At 40.4% G+C, this 21,913-nt stretch overlaps 1 protein-coding gene across 1 annotated transcript; it reads left to right on the top strand.

Moving 5' to 3' along the window:
- The first annotated feature begins 536 nt into the window (after positions 1-536).
- LOC135467447 (uncharacterized) lies at positions 537-20,988 on the top strand. Its single transcript, XM_064745219.1, has 18 exons — positions 537-848; positions 2,134-2,285; positions 4,212-4,286; positions 5,743-5,919; positions 6,337-6,425; positions 7,298-7,762; positions 8,582-8,665; positions 10,323-10,423; positions 10,937-11,018; positions 11,257-11,401; positions 11,715-11,793; positions 12,501-12,563; positions 13,962-14,156; positions 17,149-17,335; positions 18,563-18,763; positions 19,287-19,351; positions 19,728-19,931; positions 20,728-20,988. The coding sequence occupies exons 1-18, from the start codon at positions 846-848 to the stop codon at positions 20,905-20,907; spliced, it is 2,547 nt and encodes an 848-aa protein (XP_064601289.1). The 5' UTR covers positions 537-845; the 3' UTR covers positions 20,908-20,988.
- The last annotated feature ends 925 nt before the right edge of the window (positions 20,989-21,913 follow it).

The raw sequence follows: 21,913 nt of genomic DNA, 5'->3' as shown, positions 1-21,913 counted from the left end.
ATATAATGGTATAATTTCCTAAACTGTCATTGATATCACCACTGACGGATGCTTTGGTGGGTAAAAAAATGTATCTGTTTACTGATACATTGTTGTGAAGTGGAAACAATGGTGGTGACAAAAGAAAGAGCCGATGCATTTTAGATGCAGGAAAGTTTACATACAAAGACAAAGCTGATATGTTCCATCCCTTAATCTTCATGCAACACAACACGATTTTGGCTCTCCTCTTCTTTGCGTATAAATGTCTTTCCCCGCCTCCCCCATGACTGCCATTGGTTGACTAGTTTACCTCAACTCACAGTGCAAAAGAATACCACCACCTGTGTTGTTGCCTCATACTAAATTAGTACTTTCCACAAAACAAACACCAAAGGGTAACACTGGCATCTGCAAGAGATAAATAGAGGGGAGAAATATGAAATGGGGGCCTGTGTCCGGATGCACGTTTTACTTATGCACTCTCCACCAATCAACATCGAGCTTGGTAGTGACATTGACAGCTTCATGCAAAATGGCGGTTTTTCAAACAAATAAGAACCTGTCTACGTGAATACTTTCGCTTTGTTGCCCATCATGCTGGAGTCGCAAGGTCTTAAAACAGCCGAATACCATTACACGTGGATTGAAAGAACTATTTGATTCAGCTTGAAGTTGGGATAAAAGGACATTGAGGCTGAGAAACTTGATCAACTGACGTTGTTGATCACGTTGTTACCATCTACTCATCAATGCCACACCTTTCCATTTTCCAGGAATAACTTTTCAGAATGTCTTCTGATGCACTGTGGAGTTGTGCAGCCGTTTAGAAGGACCGTTGTATTCCGTATATCACAGAAGCGAGAATGGTAGGTATTTTGGTATTCAGTAAATGATGTATAGTGGTGTGGTGTAACACAGTGTTGATTGACAACAACAACGCACAAGTCACAAGTCACATCTCGAAGTGGAACCACTCAAAACATTTGGCGGACTTGACATATTGTTCGTTCAACTCTATACCACTATGACATTGAAAAAAGTAGAATTCTCAGAGTAAATTCGGAATTAAATGATAATTTACATGTGACACAGATGATAATCACAAGCAATCAATTTGCACATAAAGCAGATTGAAATAAAGGCATTATTTAGAATGTAGTACGTTGATGTTCTTGTGACAGATGGTACAAATATAAAAAAAAAATGCGTATGTATAGAATAAGCAATATAAAAGCTTCATTTCATTTCCAGAAGTTTGTCTAATAAATGATTGGTTTCCGTTCCGTAGTTCCATTATGTCAAAAGATGGGATAAATGCACGTTAGCCCATCTTCATATTTGGTATAGGCCCTACACCTATTCCCAAAGTCATGTGGTGTATAGATATGTTATGATATGAACGATATAAACTAGTGAAACAGAGCTGATACCATTGTTCAGAAAGATTTATGATGAATAACACTATTTAACCCCAATAGACGAAAAGTCCCCCAAAACAAAATCTTCAGCAGTTTCCATAAAATTTTTCTGATGTGAAGTGATACTATTCCTTATGTGCCATCGTGGCTCTGTGATCTCGGAGCCTCTCGTCATTATGGTTTTTGTGTGTTCAAGTCCAGCTCATGCAGGCTTCATCTCCCGCTCTGTGGGAGACGGTCTGTCAGCAGTCTGTGGATGGTTATGGATGTCCTCCCATCGCATGTTTGCAAATTGTTCATTCAAGCATATTCTCACGGCATTATTCTGTGTTTACTGGTGAAATTGTATTTCTGGTAAAGCCCTGAAACTGGCCAATCCAACTAATGTATTTTGTCTCCAAAATCCAAATGTGTATAAATTGCACTGAAAGTTGCTCTTTCACATGCAAAAATGTTGAGGAATTAGGGTACTGTATATAGATGGATCCGATACTCTGTGATTTTGCTAAGGATGATTTCACATGGCCATTTCTCACTTAAGTCAACACTTGAAATAAGGTTTTACAGCTTATTCTTTAGTCCAGTGTCATCTAAAGAATAGTGTTACCGGTACTCAACGTGTGTCAGTGTCTAAACTAAGCGTTGCGAGAAGGTTTTAAGTCAGAAAGTCAGAAATGACTTTGTGGAATCAACCCCTGTAGTACAAACTTCATATTGCTTCTGTGTTCTCTAGGATCCCCATGGCAGGGACTCTCGTTACACATTGGAAATGGGCGATGCTTCCTTGTTCCCAGAAATGTCAATCATGTCCATTGATAACCGAACGATCTACAGTCCACCAGAACCTGTTGCAGCCTCCACTGTGGTACGCAGTAGTGTGAACAGGTATGTTAGCTTTTAATGTTGTCATGATGTCTACCTTCACTTCAGTGAAATATCAAGCTAAAATTTCGAATCTTTATTTTGTGATGTACATATATTTCATTTTGTGGTTTGATTATTGTAAATGACCTAAAATTTTGTTCTTGACTGAGTTACACATTTTACCTAATGCGGAGAATTCTGTTGGTCTTAAAAAGGTTTTTTCAGGTTTGCTTGGATGGTAGTCATATTCTACTAGAAAAATGTTTCTGCATTAAAAGTAATATTTTATTACTTTTATTTGTTCCAAAAAATCATTTTTTTTTGTGGCAGAATTTTAGTTCATTACCCATATGTACAAATTCACAAACCTCTTATGCCAGATTTTTAATTTTAAACTTCCTGATACCGGACAGCCCTAATGTGGCTGATAGTAGTCTCCCTAAACAAGACCATTCTAACCTACTGATACCCTACCAGTTTTCGGTCTGTCGAAATACCTACCACATTCGTATTCAAGTGGACAGTGATGTAATCAGTGTTAGCCAATGAACGCTCCATACGAGAAAAAAGCCTTCGCAGAAGACTGTAAATTTTCGTTGGTTGAAGTGGGAGTGTGTCTTCATTAATATTCATCATCAAGCAAGAACTGGCAAAAGTAAGATGTCGACCGTAGAGCACGAAGGCGAGGAAATTAGAGAACCTGAGGCCCTTGTTTGTCAGAAAGGGTTGTAAGTAATTATATTTAAGGAAATAAAACTTTCTCTAACTTACAGTAACAGGTTGTAGTGCTGGAGCAGAACTGGTTGAAACATTTTCTTTCTTCGCCGTGGGGGTGATAGCTCTAAATCTCTTAATGCGGGGTGATGAACTTCCAACGGCCATTTGAGCAACTCTCTGTTTGTTCGTTTCCCATTGCTTTTTAATATCCTTGCAAATATCCTCCCTCTCTCGTTTGTAGGTTTCCTCTTTCCGTATAGCCTTTTTAAATTTATTTAGTCTCACAGAACATGGCATGCAGACATAGCCCTCTCCTTTCACCTCAACAACATCAGGGGAGAAGAAGTGGAAAGTGTCCAGGAGCTCCTTAGAAGTCTTACTTTCCGTTGTATAATCACACTTTGGGGTTGTCACAACACGATGATTCACTGTGAATACTAGCTGTGCTAAATAAATTCTATAGTAAACATTGAAATCCACATAATCTTGCCATTGCTTTGGCATGGCCATCGAATCGCATGGTTGTCGTATATAGAGCTATAGGTGTCTGCACATGTCAACCGCATTTACTGTTTACCACTTCCCGCCAGGAGATAGTAGAGTCATTTCCATTGGTCGGCCAGGATTATGTTAAATAGCTACGTTTACCTCGCCATATGCAAGTTGTGCAGGCTTTTCATCAGAGGTTGAGTAGACTTACAGCTACAGTCCTTTGCATAAGGAGAGTAGGCTGATAGGCAATGACATACATTACATGCATGTAATGCGGCTCCAAGGAACTTAGATACATACGACATTGTTCATTGTGGCACAGTCTGAAAAGGAAACCTGATGTCCCACCTTTTCAGCTTTTATGCCCTGTGTTTAACACTATAATTGTTTTTTATAAATTGTATGCAAAGATGAGCTAATGTGGGTGAATACCCCAAAACGATCCAAAAAGAACAAGAAGTGTGGTTACTTCACAGTTTTGTTCTAAGTTTTCTGACTGGAACCACCCTGTGTTCAAAGAAAATTTGTCAAGTACCTGGTAAGATCCAGTGCTTATGCCTGGTTTCCTCTGTCCCAACTTAAGACAGCATAAAACCGTCCAGAGTACAGCTGAGCACCATTCAAATATAGGATAAATAGTCTGGATTTTTGCCTAATGTAGAACTTTTCACAGAGTATAAGTTGCCATTGAATTTGAACTACTGATGCAGTATGTAATTGTATATTTGGTACATCTAGAAATAACAGAGGCAAACCGAAGGAAAAGCCTCCAATTGTGGAACATGCGCGACCCATGCAACCGGGTAAACAAAGGTATACTACACAGTTCATCTAATACAGTGTCTCGACATTTGGTCTGTTTGAACCTTATCTACCTCTAACTTTCCTAAGTCAGCATGGCTAGATGGTGTAAAGGAGCAGGGTGCATAAGTCTGCATGGAACACAGGTCGCCGGTGCTGAAAGCAAAATGCTACATAACTCTGGACACATTTTGTTTTGATTCATTTGTGCTGAGCCTTATAACTGTCCCAACATTTCTACTAACAGGTTCCTTTCGTAACACCAATTTTTACTAAAAATAAAACTTTTTTACTAAACAGTAAAGTTACATGTACCTTTGTAAGTGGCTTGGTTTTTACGTGTGATCTCCACACAATGATTTGTAGAAAGGAGGAATTGATGTCAGAATGACCTCTCAGAAGTAAATTTGGGTGACCATAATTTTGAAAAGGACATGTAAAATGTTCTTATAAAGCCAAGGAGAGTTTGCAATCTACAGTTCATGCCTTGTAATTATTCCTAAGCAAACATTGAGGACATGGGTTTGTTTTTGGTAAAAATAGACAATATTGATAAGCTACAGGAGTTAATCGTTTAAAGGGCCAGGGGTTTTGTTGTGTTTTCGGGAGAAGACATTATTATTTGACAAAACATTTTTTGACTGATGTTCTTTTCAATTTATTTCCGCCATTTTGTGGGTTAAATTAATGCTTGAATCTCTTAATGCACAAATGCACATGTATTTGCATTACTGTTGTATGCGCATATAAAAGTTACGTCAATTATGTTGTTTTTAACTGTAATTATGTTTCTGGTCCACCTCAGATATGTGAGAATGCTAGTATTTTTTTCATTTTCTGTTTCAAGTTTTTGCATTAATTTACATTTTGTCATCTATATGCATTGATAGGTCTAATCTGTGTTATGCAGTGATAATGATCTAATGTGTTATTGCTCCTGTGGTACATCACCTGTAATTGTTTTTTTGCCCACAAGTGAAATTCTGATTGAAGAATGTTGCTGTTCATGCCACAGGGTCACAAAGTGGACCTTGGACTAAAGTCACAATCTAACCTGGGATACTGGTCATGAATATAGACCTAAACATAAACACTGAATTCCGATTTTGTCATGAAAACTCTAGAAAACTGTTAATATTAAAATAAAATTTCACTGAAGTTAGTTATAATTTCTACTTTAGATTAGGTCAGATTCGTGATCCTGGGGCTAGGGTGTTAAGAAACGTGAAGATGCCTTTAAAAAAGAAAAAAAGCTAGTTGCCAGGATAAATATGATCATGATGCTTCAAGTACAGGTTCTGTTAATTAAGGATTCTGGTGGACTTAAATACTGAATTTATTTGTTATTGATTTCTATATTTTGCCTGTAATTTTCGGGAGAATTGGATTAAACAACTGGCATTTAAATTTTGGTTTTACATTACCATGCCTCACTTGTTTGAGTCATGAATTAATTTCTTTACTTCAGAGACTATGACGACCCAAAAGGTTCTTTTTTGGACTGTGAGCCTTGGTCAGCCCCTCAAGGTCAGCCAAATGACAGAGTGGCCAACCAGGGCCCGGTGGCATGCATCTCCTTCAGTGATCATTGTGGACCAGGGACTGCATATAGTGGTCAGGGATATCCAATAAACAGCAGGAAAGGGTAGGCAGCTAGCAGTTACCATTCAGCAAGTACATGCACATGTATTTGGGTTATTTCATTCATCGAACAAGTCATGATGTTTTTGTTTTTTTCTGTTATGAAAGACTAGATCAAGACCAAATGTATCTGCATGGGCTACAGACTTAACTTGTTGTTTCTAGACATTGAGAAGAAATGTGCACTTTATAATTACATTCTGCACACTTAATTATTAATGTTATATGGGACGCATATATATTTTTTTTCACGATCTTGACACCTAGATCGTGCATGGATATGTATAAATCTTCATATCCTTTCAATGTGAAGGTCATAGATGGACTGATGGTTTTGTATTAGCAGATTAGCAAATTAGTTATTTGTATTTATGGATTTCTAATGTTTTATGTATATGGATATGTCTTTCTTACCTGACAGATCCAACTCAGAGCTGGTACTGCCCCCTCATGCTGGTGGTGATGCCAACCGTTCCTCGCTGGGTATTATCCCTCAGGAAATGATGCAAGGTTTGTACACTTCATGCTAGTGTTGGTATTTGTCCTCATTCACAGGTTCACAGGGTGGCAGTTTAACCCCAGCATTGGACAGGGAATTTGTGGATTCTTCACTGTGCCTGAGAAATTGGTGGCAATGATAATGATAGTTTAAGACCACCTGCCTTTGATAAGTATGGTGTGCATGTGTGTATGTCACGGCACTAAGTTGAAACCGGTCAGTGGCTTACCCTGGGCAGTCAGTTTTCTCCCACCCATAAAACTGCTCTTCATCTTATATTAATTTATTTAGTTATTTATTTGATTGGAGTTTCATGCCGTACTCAAGAACATTTCACTTATATGAAGGCAGCCAGCATTATGGTGGGTAGAAAGCAGGCAGAGCCCAGGGGACACCCGTGACCATCTGCAGGTTGCTGGAAGACCTTCCCATGTACGGCTAGAGAGGAAGCCAGCATGAGCTGGAATTGAACTCACAGCAATCACATTGGTGGGAGACTCCTGGGTCATTGTGCCATGCTGGCATGCTAACCCTCTCAGCCTCGGAGGCCCCCCATCTTATATTAAAGTGAAAAATTGATTTAAGTGAGTATTGATTTAAACAGCAATCAAGTAGATAAATAATCACTGATCATATACTGATGAAGCTTACAGCATGAATAGGGGTAACATGTGAACATTATTGAATAGCTTGAGGGCATTGCGTAGAAAAAATGTAATGAACATGTAGGAGGTACATGCTTATACACTTTGCAGCACTTCGAAAAGACCAGATAATACCTGTCTGATTTAAACTTGTCAGAAAAACTTACACGGTTGTGTGTGTGAAAGTTACCAAAAGCATTTCAACAACAAACATTAATGTCAATTCTGTTTGGTTGTAGACAATTCCTTTTTCAATATAGAAGATGTGTCGTCTTCAGAGTTAATGAACTTTGGACAGGAGGCCAGAAACACACATCAGTCCAACAGACAGCAAATGTCAGGTTTATGTAGCTCATCTAAAGATTCTCATGGAGTGGACTCCTCCAGCGAACAGACAATGGCGCGATCCCACGCCATGGGAACGGTGAAGAAACAAACAGCAGCAGGTCAATCAGAGCGGCCTCAAGGGGGCGGGGGTGCACTGTCTGTGGTACAGACTCTGCTGGGGGCAGGGAGTGGGCTACAGGAGGGAGAAGAGGCAGAGGCGAGTATATGTGAGGTGCAATTTGAAGACGCAGAACTGGCTGATCTTGACGATGATTTCAGTGATTTCGGAGAACTTCAATTTGAGAACGAGCCAGAGGAGGTGGAGAAGGAGACCAATGGTCACAATAATTACAGAGAAGAAGAGCACTTCCCAACAGGTTAGTTGTAGACATAAGAAAAGAAAGAAAAAAAAAAGAGCAAAAAAGGAAAGCCTGGTAGTGTATTTGTTAATAATATCAAATTAGTTGAAATTTACAGGAAATGAAGTAAAATTTCACCCATCATTTAGTTTTTCATTTTGCCTGAATCTGAGAGTTTTATTAATCTGAGATGTTATGAAGTTTATTTGAAGGAAGGATTATTAGGATTTATTTTTAAGGTAGGATAATATTCTGTGGAAAAATGTAAGTTTCGGCACCATAAGTAATATTGTTTGACATTTACTGGCCAATAAAAAATGTATTAAAGTTTTGGTCATTCACTGTGGAAGAAAGCTTTCGCTGTGAACACTGTGTGGACAGTGGTTAAAAGAATCTTTTCTGTCAGAATTAATAATGGGCTGTCTGAAATATTACAGGAGTCATCTTTTTCACTTTAATTGTCTGATATGGTGATATGTTTTATAGCACATCTGTGTGAGTAATGCAATGCTCATGTACCTGCAACCTACAGTTGGATTAAATGTTTGGGATTGATACTCATCTTAGTGTGATGACCAGGGATAAAGAAGTATAAAATTTTTATTTGAGCACATTCCTTTTTTTCCAAGATGGCTGCCCTAAAAATATCCTTCTTTGTAAAGTAATAATTTCTTGCAAATTTATTAGAGAAATGTTGATCTTGTGTTTCCCAGTGTTTAGTGGTAGATCTATATGACTGTCAGAGCCATTTTGAATTAATATATCAGGTGTGGCCATTTTATCCATTGTTTACTTGAAGATCACAGATTATGACCTTGTATTGGTTTCTGATTGCAGGAGCTGAAGACTGGTTTCAGTATTACTGTAGCACCAAACAGAAGTCAACCACAAGTGACAGCCCTGTGTCTATAGCTTTTGAAGGTACATGCATGTAGAAATCAATCTAGAATGTATTTGTTTGTGTGCAGATTGTACATACGCGTAATTGCTTTTTTTGTGGTTCCCTGCTCTTTACTATTGATAGGTGGCCTTGGTGACAATAAGTGAAGGGGTTCATAGAAGTCGTCTGGATGAGCCGGCATATGGTCCGTCGATTGAGTGAAATACTCAATAACTGGTTATGTTTATTCAATTTAAGGTTTTTAGGAAGAAATATTCAAAATTTTACATAAACTCAGTTTGAACATATCCAAAGTCTGCAAAGCAACCTGTTTGCGTGACTAGTTATTATGACCCTCTGTGTTGATTAAATGGCTTACAGCGTTTGATAAATGGCTTATAGCAGCGAAATTAAAACCGCTTTGGCCACATGTAAAAATTTACCAGTGACATAGATTCGCTTTAAAAGGCTGTTTTTTGTTCAAAGAATGCACATGGAGATGTGTGCCAGACAGGACAGTTCAGGCCATTGAGATCAAAGCCATATTCATTGTGGAAAAAGTGACAATGCATTGTTACATAAAGTAGCAGTGTATTTTATCTGTCTAAATATGTGGATTCTCTATGTAAAGATCATTATAGTTAATACTCCATGGGGTCCATGGAATCCTTTTTTGTGGGTTATTACCAGTGGCTGAGTTTTGCGGTAAATTTCATGTGATGACTACCCTGTCAATTAGTCAGATCAGACTTGGTGGCTTTTGCTGATTGAAATCTTCGTTCATTTTGACAAGTAAGGATACGACTTCAAGAGAATTTAGATTATTCTTGAGTACAGCGTAAAACACCAATCAAATAAATAAATCAATCAATCAAGAGAATTTAGATAATTCACAGAACATTCAGATTAGTTTCTGATACACATGTAAGGTGTTGCATGATTTTCAATTTTCGAAGATGTTTTGTTTTTGTCATTTTTGATGTGTTCTTTTACTCACCCAGAGTAACAACCGCATTCCTTAAGCCATTAATGCATGATCAGTCTTTCTTGATTCATTACTATTGAATATTTTTGTATAAGTGATGTGAAGACGAATAGCTCATCTAGACTGATACTCTAGGTTTTAAGCTTTCTGGGTAGTGACTGAAATATTGAGCACGACATTAAACCCCAAGCAATAACTCACTCCTGAAATACATGTAGCTTACTGCAGTGTCTGCCTATTATCAAAGATATTCAGTGTTAGAAACTCCAAATGGTGGGTCGAAACAAAAGAAAAAAAATAACAAACTCAATTTTAGTTAAATCAAAAACTCCATTTCGCCTAGAAAGTGGTGGTCGGTACATGGAAAAATGATTTCTGTGAACCTTTGTAAGTGGTGATGGCATTCTTGAGTATCATTGAATCGGTCAAGCAGTCTTCTTTGTACATCTGATTTTTGGCTTACTGTAATTCCTCAACCTTTTCGCATATGAAAGAGCAACTTTCAATGCAGTTTATACATTTTTATAATTAGATTTTTTGAGACAAAACTACATTGGTTTTAAATGGCCAACTTCAGGGATTCACAAAAAATATACTATTATTAGTTTACACAGAATGCCTTCAGAATATGCTCCAATAAACACCTTGCAAATGTGTTAAAAAGTTGAAGAATTCACAGTACATTATGTTAAGTTTATATTATGTCGTTTCAGATGATCAGCTGGATGTTAACAAGGAGACCTGCCCCCAGCAGGGCCCCTTGGCTAACTCTGACAGTGCTGACACAGAGGATGAACTGGAGGCTGTTAGAAGTGTGAGTGTAGCTACAGAATTTATACCTAGATGACTTGCTTCACTATTCATGCCTTAGTTTAAAGTAGTGATTGATGACCTAATAAATTAGGGCCAGTTTCCCACAGCTGTATGAGGCCAAAAGAGAAAACCTTGTGTTATTTGATTTTAGGTGCCAAAAGTTCAAATTTTTATGTATTCATCTTAGTAATACACTTCGTAGGTCGTCAGAATTTTAACTCTCTGAATCCTAATATAGGCGTTCAGGCCACAATTCATAGTTTTATGCATCAGTATTGAGTATTCAGTTTGTTTGCTCAGGATGTTCAAGTTCCCAATTGGTTTTATGTGAAAATCCTTCTTTCTGTTTTTGACTTTTTGTGGATAAACACACTTCATTCGCTGATTCCTATTTGAAAGATAGCTCCCCGGAAAACTTTGTCGTCTCTTTCATCACCTGAGGTAAAACTGTGAAGTGGCATGTCACAGTCACATAACAAACATTGGTCTTCATTACTTGTGCTGTTGTTTGTAGGCTATGAGACAGTCCTTGAACAATGACCGACAGAATGGGGTAGGCAGTTGTGAGGAGATTGCTGACGATAATATCAGACCAGGTATGCAAATGAGGTTTGAGTTATTGGAAATAAGGCTGAAAGTACATGGTGTTGTGTTGGAACTTGCTGACAGGTCATACTGAGGGGAAAAGTTTGTGCACGAATACTTATTACCGTGACAATATACCTATACTGAACAGATGTGAAAAATCTGTGGAAATAAGAAGATTAATCTTCAGCTGTTTTATAGCTTATTTTATGGACTTTATTTGTTTTGTTTTTTTTGTTTTTTTTCTAGGGCTGGAGGGAGGAAGTGACCATTTCACTGATGGCTCATCTCGCCCTAACACATTTGTAAGACAGTCAGCTGAGGGAGAAGTGGTTATCTCCCCTGTCCCTGGGGACTGGGGTGGCGGAGGTGATGGAAGCAGTGCTCCGGGAAGGTAAGTGAACCATATTTTTACTGCTGTGACTTGCAAGTATGCAAAAAGTTCATTTGGAAACATTATTCAGAAAGAGATAGCAGCTAAAGTATTGGCAGCAAAGAAACAATTCATGTATAAAAGCTAATAAAGGAAAAAAAATTTTTAAGAAATAGAAAATATTCTGTATATGTAAAAACCTTCCAGCCTCTGAACTCTTTTAAGGCACAGTTTAGAGGGAAAAACAGCAATGTTTTCTTCAATTTCAAGGTAAGACTTGATTTGTATTTACATTTTAAATGAAGTTTGTTTTTGGTTTGAACCCCATGTGCAGCGAGGATGAACTGTTTGTCATTGATGGCCCCCCTGTGTTTGTGAGACCTCAGGACCCAAGGCCATTACAGGTACCACAGGTAATGTCTGTGATGAGAGCTGAATTGATTAGGGTTAGATGGATCAGCTGGCATGGGCCCCAAAACACCAAATGGCATACATGTATGGTATGTCCCAGTGTCATTTTGTGAATTTTACGTCCTGGCTTAAGGTATCCCATAATGCCTCTGGCCATATTTTTATGAGCCTCCATTATGAATCTTACAATGGCATGACATAGGTTGTCATTCACCACTGAATCTACAAATTATCACTTGGAGCCTGTTGAAAATGATTCCCATTTTACAGAGCTATTCCCTTTTTTTGCTTTCATTGAGTTTTCAGGCTCACACTGAGAGCTGCTTCACTTAAGAAATTGAAAGGGGGGGAGGGGCTGTTCTTGTAAATGTGTGTCTTGACCCTCAGCACCTAGCCTGATGGCATCATCTGTTACTCACTTTACCATGACAGGTGTATCTTAGTTTCCAGCCATAACCTTGAAGTATCAATTTGTTGGATTCCTCTGCAGTCTTTTGGGGGAAGGTTTTCTAGCAACCTGCGGATGGTCATAAGTTCCAACCGGGTTCTTCCGGGTTTCCTCCCACCATAGTACTGGCCGAAATAATCTTGAGTACATTGTATGGCATAAACCACTAATCAGATAAGTAAAAAAGTAAAAAAAAAACAGTTCATTGGGCATGGTATTTCTTTTGGTTTGTTGTGAATGTAATATTGAATCATTTGACAGGATGAAAGACGTATTCGGCCAGTGGGAGATGAGACAAGGGATTCTGTTGGAATGCAGAGCATGGTAAGTCTGTTCATACTTTTTCTGCTAGTAAGCCGTGTGGAAACAGTTGAAATAATGTTAACTCATTCACTCCTGGGAGCGGCTTAAGCCGCAGGCTAACCATACCCCTTGGTTATCGCGAGCGGCTCAAGCCGCACATTTGACGAACTCATTTCCCCGCGAGCGGCTTAAGCTGCATAAAACACTGTCTCTGACTGGTCTATTTTTGCAAAATTGGGATTTTTAGGGAGCTAAACCAAATACTGGCTTATTAGACCCTATGGAAGCTTTCTCTGAGGCGTTTGCTGAAATGGCGGACTCGAGTACAGACGACGATTTCGAAGTCTTTATGAATAAAGAGGTTTGAGAGAATTTCGATTCGGATATTTCGGTTTCAGATGTTAGCAGTGACATAGAAGAGTCTTTCGTCAAAGAGGAATTAACTTTAGTTCAACTGCGCTCCAGAATTAATGAGGGACGCGAACCTAAACTATCGGAAAATGTACCGGTAACAACAACAACGAACGCGAACTATGGAAACGCAATTTTAAATCGAGAGATACATTGTTCTAATAAAGTGATTAATTTTATATTTACACGCTTCACAGAACAAAAATACCAACTGCCACTGAATATCTGATGGTGGAATTATCCAAAAATAATAAAACAAAAACTTTTTTAGTGCAAAATTGTATTTCTGCAGTGGCCTGCTGAAGACCAAGCGGTGATCAGGGTTGCAGTAGCGAAGGCTGTATGATGTTGTGGTAGCAAATGAGTTAAAAGCAGTGTAGGTAGCACCTGATAACGAAGTGGCTAAAACACTTCTCTTTCACTTGCTAGCACACACAAAGTGTGGGTTCAGTCCCCATTCCTAGACATGGAATTAGTGAGGGCTTGGTGACAATACATGTTTACAGTGAATGATGCTGGTGTGGCTATTTTGGGGCTAGCATGACTGAGGGAGTTAGCACGCCAGTGCAGCGCAGTGACCCAGGAGCCTCTCACCAACATGGACGTTGTGAGCTGAAGTCCAGCTCATGCTAGCTTCCTCTCCAGCCATACATGCAAAGGTCTGCCAGCAACTTGTGGATGATCGTGGGTTTCCCCCGAGCTCTGCCCGATTTCCTCCTACCATAATGCTGACTGCTGCTATATAAGTGAAACATTCTTGGGTATGGCGCAGAACACCAATCAAATAAACGGTGTGGCCATTTGCCAGTGCTAACGTTCTGTGAAGACCACCAATACAGTGTGCATAGCTGTACATTACAGAAAGTGTGAGTTACTTGTCAAAAGTTGGTGGTTTACCCCTGGCATTCTGGTTTTCGCCACCACTAAAAACTGACTGCCTAACTATACAAAAATGAAGTAGAACCATTGGAAAACATTAGAGAAAGAATTTTGATGTGCCTTTCTCAGGTAAACCAGCCTGTCCTGGACTCGATACATTTCAAACCACTGGAAATGACGCACAGTGGCATTGATGACTTGCAGCAGGTTGGGGGTGGCCTGGCCGAAGAAAGCAGCTACCATTTTGAGGACTTTCTCCACTCCTCACATAGCGAGCAGAACCAGGGGGAGAGGCTGGAGGCATCAGGATTTTGTCAGGATGAGGTATATGTATGGCAATATCAGTGACTTGTAGAGAGCCTGGAAATGTCAGGATGAGGTAGATGTGTGGCCATATGGGTGGGTTGTGGAGAGCTTGGAAGTTTCAGGATGAGGTAGATGTGTGGCCATATCAGTGGGTTGTGGAGAGATTGGAAGTGTCAGGATGAGGTAGATGTGTGGCCATATCAGTGGGTTGTGGAGAGATTGGAAGTGTCAGGACGAGGTAGATGTGTGGCCATATCAGTGGGTTGTGGAGAGATTGGAAGTGTCAGGATGAGGTAGATGTGTGGCCATATCGGTGGGTTGTGGAGAGCTTGGAAGTGTCAGGATGAGGTAGATGTGTGGCCATATCGGTGGGTTGTGGAGAGACTTGGAAGTGTCAGGATGAGGTAGATGTGTGGTCATATTGGTGAGTTATGGAGAGACCTGGAAGTGTGAGGCTGAGGTACATGTGTGGCCATATCAGTGAGTTGTGGGCAAGCAGGAAGTGTGCGGATGAGGTTCATGTGTGGCCATATCGGTGAGTTGTGGGAAGCCTGGAAGTGTCAGACTGAGGTACATGTCTGACCATATCAGTGAGTTGTGAGGAAGCAGGAAGTGTCAGGCTGAGGTGCATCTGTGGCCATATCAGTGAGTTGTGGGCAAGCAGGAAGTGTGAGGCTGAGGTAAATGTCTGACCATATCAGTGAGTTGTGGGCAAGCAGGAATTGTCAGGATGAAGTACATGTGTGGTCATATCAGTGAGTTGTGGAGAGCTAGAAAGTGTCAGGTTGAGTACATGTCTGACCATATATCACATAGCCAGCAGAACCAGGAGGAGAGGCTGGAAGCATCAGGATTTTGTCAAGATGAGGTATATGTATGACCATATCAGTGAGTTGTGGAGAGATTGGAAGTGTCAGGATGAAGTAGATGTGTGGCCTTATCGGTGGGTTGTGGAGAGCTTGGAAGTGTCAGGATGAGGTAGATGTGTGGCCTTATCGGTGGGTTGTGGAGAGACCTGGAAGTGTGAGGCTGAGGTACATGTCCTAGAAGTGTGAGGCTGAGGTACATGTGTGGCCATATCAGTGAGTTGTGGGCAAGCAGGAAGTGTCAGGATGAGGTACATATGTGGCCATATCAGTGAGTTGTGGGCAAGCAGGAAGTGTGCGGATGAGGTAGATGTGTGGCCATATTGGTGAGTTGTGGGGAGCCTGGAAGTGTCAGACTGAGGTACATGTCTGACCATATCAATGAGTTGTGAGGAAGCAGGAAGTGTCAGGATGAGGTACATGTGTGGCCATATCAGTGAGATGTGTGCAAGCAGGAAGTGTCCGACCGAGGTACATGTCTGACCATATCAGTGAGTTGAGGAAGCAGGAAGTATCAGGATGCGGTACATGTGTAGCCATATCGGTGAGCTTTGGAGAGACTGGAAATGTCAGGATGAGGTACATGTGTGGCCATATTGATGAGTTGTGGAGAGACTGGAAGTGTCAGGCTGAGGTACATGTGTGGCCATCTCAGGGAGTTGTGGAGAGGCTGAAGTGTCAGGCTGAGGTATATACATGGCCATATCAGTGAGTTTTGGAGAGACTGGAAGTCTAAGGCTGAGATACAGGTGTGGCCATCCATAGTAAGGTTTTTGGGGTTGGCTGTTGGGACAATTTTTACACCATCTTGTGTAAACTTGGTAGGGCACGCTTTGAAGGCCTCATCAAGGTAATGATTTTAAATAATTAGATATATTTACAGTTTTATTCAAATTGTCAGATTTTGAATTTAGCCATTTACCTGGTATTATTGTGGGCCAGGGTAAGGCTATATCTTCACGAAACTTAATGGATTACATGTAGTTCCAGAGTAAGATTTTATGGTTGGGTCAGCTACAGTACACAAAGAAAGAGTTGACATCCTGCACATTATTGTTCAAACTTACATTGTGGAACATTGATTAAAGACCAAAATATGTAATTTTAAACATACTGGTGATACTATACGTGATATGCCGAAGTCTTTAATAGAGGTAGTTGCAGGTTCCTCACTTGGTGTTCAGCATAAAGAGGATAGTGTAACAACTGGTTGACCCGTTTAGAGGAGAAGACTATTTAAATATCAATCAGATACCATTGAAATCAGTATGCATTTTCCTCGCAGGTGAGAAGACTATTTAAATATCAGTCAGATACCATTGAAAAGAGTATGCATTTTCCTCACAGGTGCATGCCATAAAAAAAATTCTAATATGTACCTCAAGGCTGAGAGGCAACACCCCCCCCCCCCCCCCCCCCAGCATAACTTGCAGGGTATTAAAGATGGAGGATGCGACGGAAACGATTTATGCCAGCTTTGCCGTATTCAGGCTTTACTTGTATGGCGAGGAAAGATCGCAAAATTGTGCAGCAGGCACCATCAGATAGAAACTAATGTGTTCTTTTCAGCCTATAGTGTCATGTTTTTAAGTTTTCTTCTCCTTTGAGTATAATAGGTCGGGTGAGAGGACTTGGTTGCCTTTGGCAAGTCATCTCGGTAAGCAACATCAGATAAGAGCAGTGGAATTCCTCCCGGCATAAACGGAGGTACATTGAGCCACACACCCAAAGGACTCCTCCTCGCTATATGGTGAAGAATTGTTTAGTACGACGTTCAACAATGAGCACTCACTCAATCACTCATTCTAAACATGATGTGCACACCAACATTCACACTGTGTGCACACCTTGAAGACACTACCTGCTCAGCATGCATTTAAAAGTCCTGTCAGACTACCATTTGAACTAAATCCATTACCGGCAAGCTGTCAGGTTTCTCATAACTCTCATGTCTTAAGATAATCTTGATGAGGTGGACAAAATAACAATTTCTAAAGCCAAAAAAATGAGCTGTAAGATAGCATTTCAGAAAATGGCTTGGAGGAATTGGCCCCATCACATACAAAAACTAACCTGGGTCCAGTTTAGCACAGACTTATGTTTGATTAGTGTTAACGCAGCTATGACTCTTCTCGCTGCTACAGGACTTCCCGTTTGGAGGCAGGAATTCCCTGGGCTCATTTGGGGCCAGTCCGGAAAAGGATGAAGCCCAGAGGCCAGCTCTTACATCCAATGAGCTGGTGTATCCTGATTTAGCAGAGGCGAATGATGACAAGCATCAGGACACGATTGGCTGTACAGACACTGATAATAAACCTGTCTCAAAGATTAGTAAGTCACAGTTTGGCTTAGTTTTTATGTTCTATTTGTCATATCTGCAGTGTTATCTTGAGCACAGTACCTATTAAGTCGGGCAAAAGAAATTGTTTAAACATAAAATGATGAAGTTTAGTTTTCCTTGCCACAAAAATGGAATGGTATCCTGGAAGTACTGTTGTCCATTGCCCTTGAATTTGGGCAGAGCCTTACCATTTGTAGCAGGATGGTTGTGAATGCGTTTTGGTGAGGTATTTGATTCAAGATGGTTTCCATCACACTATTTAGATTAAGATATTTAGGCCTTGCCATATGCTGAGCACATAATCTTGAAAACAGATGAAGGATTATCTTCTTACTAGGGCAGTGTTTTGTGATTGGTGAGAGTGTGGTTAGGCTCCCAACCGCAATATGGTTGCTGACAGATTCTTAATTTTCATCATTTCTGTACAACTAGTTTTCGCTATGGATGCCTTCCAAACTTAGATGTTTTTAGGATTGCTTTTCGCAGAGCTCGACAATCATGGATGAAGGAAATCATGTTGCAAACTATTTGCTTGCTATGGTATCACCTACATTTTCAATCATCTATAATTTAATTGCATGCAGTTTGAACTGTAGCACTGTACGTCTGTAGAATTTGCCAGATTTTCACCGAGTACAGCAAACTGAGATTAGTTTGTTTCACCTGAAGTGTACCTGTACAAATGCACTTTCCTTAGACCTTAAAGTGATATTTTTGATGCCAACAGATAATTTTTTTATAGATTAAAAAATTAATCAAACCTCATAAAAAAACTAAGGTGGATGAATCAGTCAAGCAAAATGTGTACTATAGGCAAAGCTTAACTTTATTTTGATTTACTGTGATTAAATATGGTAGTTTGTGAAAACTTCCGTGAAATTATGGGTGATTTACTGTATGTGTACTGTATTTCTTACTATAATGTGAAATCTGGAAACCCCAGGATCAAACCTGGGCGTGGTCCTACCACAGATTTCAAGAAACGGTACTTGCTTGGCACTCAGCATTGAGAGGGTAGAGCAAGGTAACATGACTGGTTGGCTCGGTGTCAGTATAAGGTGACTTGGTGAGGCATCATGTCTGGTGTCTTCGGCATGATACTTCAGTGGCGGCAGCACTTTGGCGACATGTACTCGCTCTGCCACATGTAGACAGTCTATGTACACACACACCTGATAACTCCACCTAAATGATGCAGTTTTTGCATGTGTTCACAGAGAAGACGTATGTGTCTTCCGAGAGTCCTGTGTACATAGATGAGAACGGTGAAGGAGTGACGGACCTTGCCTTCCAGACCTCCCTGGCTCAGGAAGCAGCTTTCCAGAAGCATATGTTTGAGGAGTGGGGAAAGGACCTGCCTCTGGAGGACCCTCTGGCTGCCAGTATGTGTCGCGAACAGGAGGAGTTTATGGACAGAAGTAAGACTTTGCATGGGTTTTGTTGGGCAATGGGTAATTTTGTTTTGACTGATACACTGATGAAGACACCCCGGGTTGCAGCAAGCTGATCAATTTCTCACCAAAACATGGGACTGGGGGTAACATTTCTGTCCTGACATGAGAGCTACCGGCCGGGAATATTCATAATAACCCGGACTCAGTTGTTGGCATTGCCTTCTTGGGAATACTCAGATGACAGTTCTTGTTTGCCCAGTTAGGTGGTCTTCCAGTAGTTGGATAAAGATATAGAGCGATTCATCAGATACATGAGCAAGTGGGTCACAAATCATACATGCATCTTCTTGTCACTGTACTAGAGGAAAAGTATGCCATGTATAACAGCACTGGTGGTCCAAGTTAAATGTCTAAGTCAAACGTAAAAAAGTTCGTCACTTTCTTGCCAATGTCAAGAGGTTTACTCCAGGTACCGGTACTTCTGTTAGCTCTATTGACGATATACCTGCATATATTTATATTGATACACTTGTTTATTTTTTTCCAGGTGATGCATTGAAAATGTTGCAAAGTGATGAACAACAGTTTCAGGAAGAAAACATATTTATTAAGGTTTGATATAGGATTTTACAGTTTTACAGAGATACACAACAAAAACATAACAAGTACATGTAGTAAGATTTCTTGTCAGAAATAGAAGAATTGAACAACAGAGCAAATGTGGTATCTTCATAAGTTAAACTACCCCATTAATTGCTTTCTGTTAGTCTCGGTGAAAGCCTAAGGTTGATTCAAGCTAAAGATTAAAATTGAAACTCATAATCAAAGGTACTGTATCTTACGTAATGTTTGGCCTGTGAAAGCTGCTGTCAGATGCATTTTAAGGCCTTAAAACGGTAGCTTGATGCAAATTTTCTGATAAACTATTAAGTGGCCCTATAAGGTGAATCAGCTGAACTTTCTTCTGTTCCCTGATGTTGACTTACAGGATGACAAGATGGAAGCTAACCCCAACTCTGGTCTAGGGGATGAGTCGTGGTTACTTCAGACATCTATCTACCTGGCTCAGAGTACCAGAATGGTGGACAGGCTCCATGAGGGAGACGCCTGTATGAGGATATCTATAGGCGAGTTCATGAGAAGTCGCTCAGAAGCTCTTGGATCATTAGATGGGGACGCAGGCATTGATAGGGTAAGGATATGGGAGAGGGGTTCAAGGAGTTAAGAATAAATGGGGTTTGATTTTGTTCTGCAGCAGATCCCGTCAGATCTAGGGCCCAGTTCTCAGTTATGTACATTATTTTTTTCTTCTGTCCATACTTAAGTCTGTGCCTCAGTATGTTGTCCCACACCCAATATATTAGAAATAATGTAGGCATGATGTGACCCTCTAGTGGGTCCTTAACTCTTGCTTTTTTACAGTTGACTTTCAAAGACCTTAAAATCCATGATTGTCACGATACAGGTACGTATTTAGCTGGAAATGCATGTTAATCACATTTTAGGAGGAAAACCTTAAGCATAGTGATGTCACAATGAATACTGAAGAGGGGGGAAAATAAGGCTTTTCATTGGACAAGCCTACAACATGGCGGGATTTTCAGTTTTCCTGTGCATCGGTGGATTTTGTAGAAAATGACTGTTTTTCCATCCATTTTCCTTTCTTAAGCAAACTTTAAAACATTAAAGAAACAATAGGATGCCATACAGTTTGCATATCTCTTTCCTTTAAAGAATATGTTGTATAAATATGTTCTTTCCTTTTACATTAGGTTTACTTCAGCCTTGCTGGGTGAAGTGAAAGGTAATTTGCAGAGTGTTTTTCTAAGCATGCAAAAATAGGGCCAATGTTAGATCTATGAAGTTAGCTGGAAGGCACATGATTCCAGCACTCCAGTTTCCCCCACCTGTACACATGAAGAATTGGTCGTTCTTTGCAACAGTTTAGTGCAGCAAGGAGTAAATGATTTGTTTGATGTGATTTTCAGCCACAGTTTGGTGCCAGTATAATCACTCCCCCAACTCAGAGAGCTCCTGTAGCTTTGGTGAAGGAAGCACCTTGCCTGAAAGTTTGTGGGACGCAGAATTCCTCAGGGACGAGAGAAGACGGTGTTGGATACGATACACAAGGTGAGACAATATGGAAGGCTCTCTTGTCATTTCCCTGACAAGCCATGCAACATGCTTTTGGATTATTATGTTTCTTTTTTGCTCAGGGGCCTCTGTGGCTCAGTTGGTTAGCGCGCTAATGCAGCATAATGACCCAGGAGCCTCTGACCAATGCGGTCGCTATGAGTTCAAGTCCAGCTCATGTTGGCTTCCTCTCCGGCTGTATGTGGGAAGGTCCGCCAGCAACCTGCGGATGGTCGTGGGTCTCCCCCATGCTCTGCCCGGTTTCCTCCCACCATAATGCTGGTCACCGTCGTATAAGTGAAATATTCTTGAGTAGGGCATAAAACACCAATCAAATAAATAAATACTATTTTGCTCGCTTGACTCTTGCAACTGTATATGGTCTAATTCTTCAACCACCTGCACAGCCAGTATGTTGAAACAATCTTAGGAGAACTGTGGAATGTAGAGACCTAATTTGCACAGTTTTATGTAGTTTGCATGTTCAGTGGCATCAAAAAAAGGGTTTAAGTAGTTTAAGAAGTTGAGATTTACAGTAAACATTTTGTGACTGGGTTACTTTTACCCATGCAATTGACCCAAAGACTTTGGTCGAAGCATCATCAAAAAAGGTAAGAATATACAATAGACTACACAGCTTGAAAGTTGAAAGCCTAGCCTGATCTAGTACGTTACTTTTATTTAGAAGCCCAATTCAGCTAATGCGGGCCTCCGTCATTACGCGCTAGTGCAGCGTAATGACCCAGGAGTCTCTCACCAATGCGGTTGGTGTGAGTTCAAGTCCTGCTGGGCTCCTCTGCGGTCGTATGTGGGAAGGTCTGCCAGCAGCCTGCGGATGGTTGTGGGTTTCCCCGGAGCTCTGCCCGGTTTCCACCCACCATAATGCTGGCGGCCGTCGTATAAGTGAAATATTCTTGAGTACGGCGTAAAACACCAATCAAATAAATAAATTCAGCTAATGTGTTGTCTGTTGCCAAAATAGTTAAGTAGTTCATTGAACTTAGTGTGTTCATTTGCCGCCTTAAGGTATATGTACATGTG

This window comes from Liolophura sinensis, chromosome 6 (assembly GCF_032854445.1).
Source record: "Liolophura sinensis isolate JHLJ2023 chromosome 6, CUHK_Ljap_v2, whole genome shotgun sequence".
Lineage (NCBI taxonomy): Eukaryota > Metazoa > Mollusca > Polyplacophora > Chitonida > Chitonidae > Liolophura > Liolophura sinensis.
This window is presented reverse-complemented; position numbering and strand designations above follow the sequence as displayed.

Coding starts and splice junctions, on each gene's coding strand:
- LOC135467447 (XM_064745219.1), top strand. Junction 17,336..18,562: donor TAAACCTGTCTCAAAGATTA/GTAAGTCACAGT, acceptor ATGTGTTCACAG/AGAAGACGTATGTGTCTTCC. Junction 19,932..20,727: donor GGGACGCAGGCATTGATAGG/GTAAGGATATGG, acceptor TGTGATTTTCAG/CCACAGTTTGGTGCCAGTAT.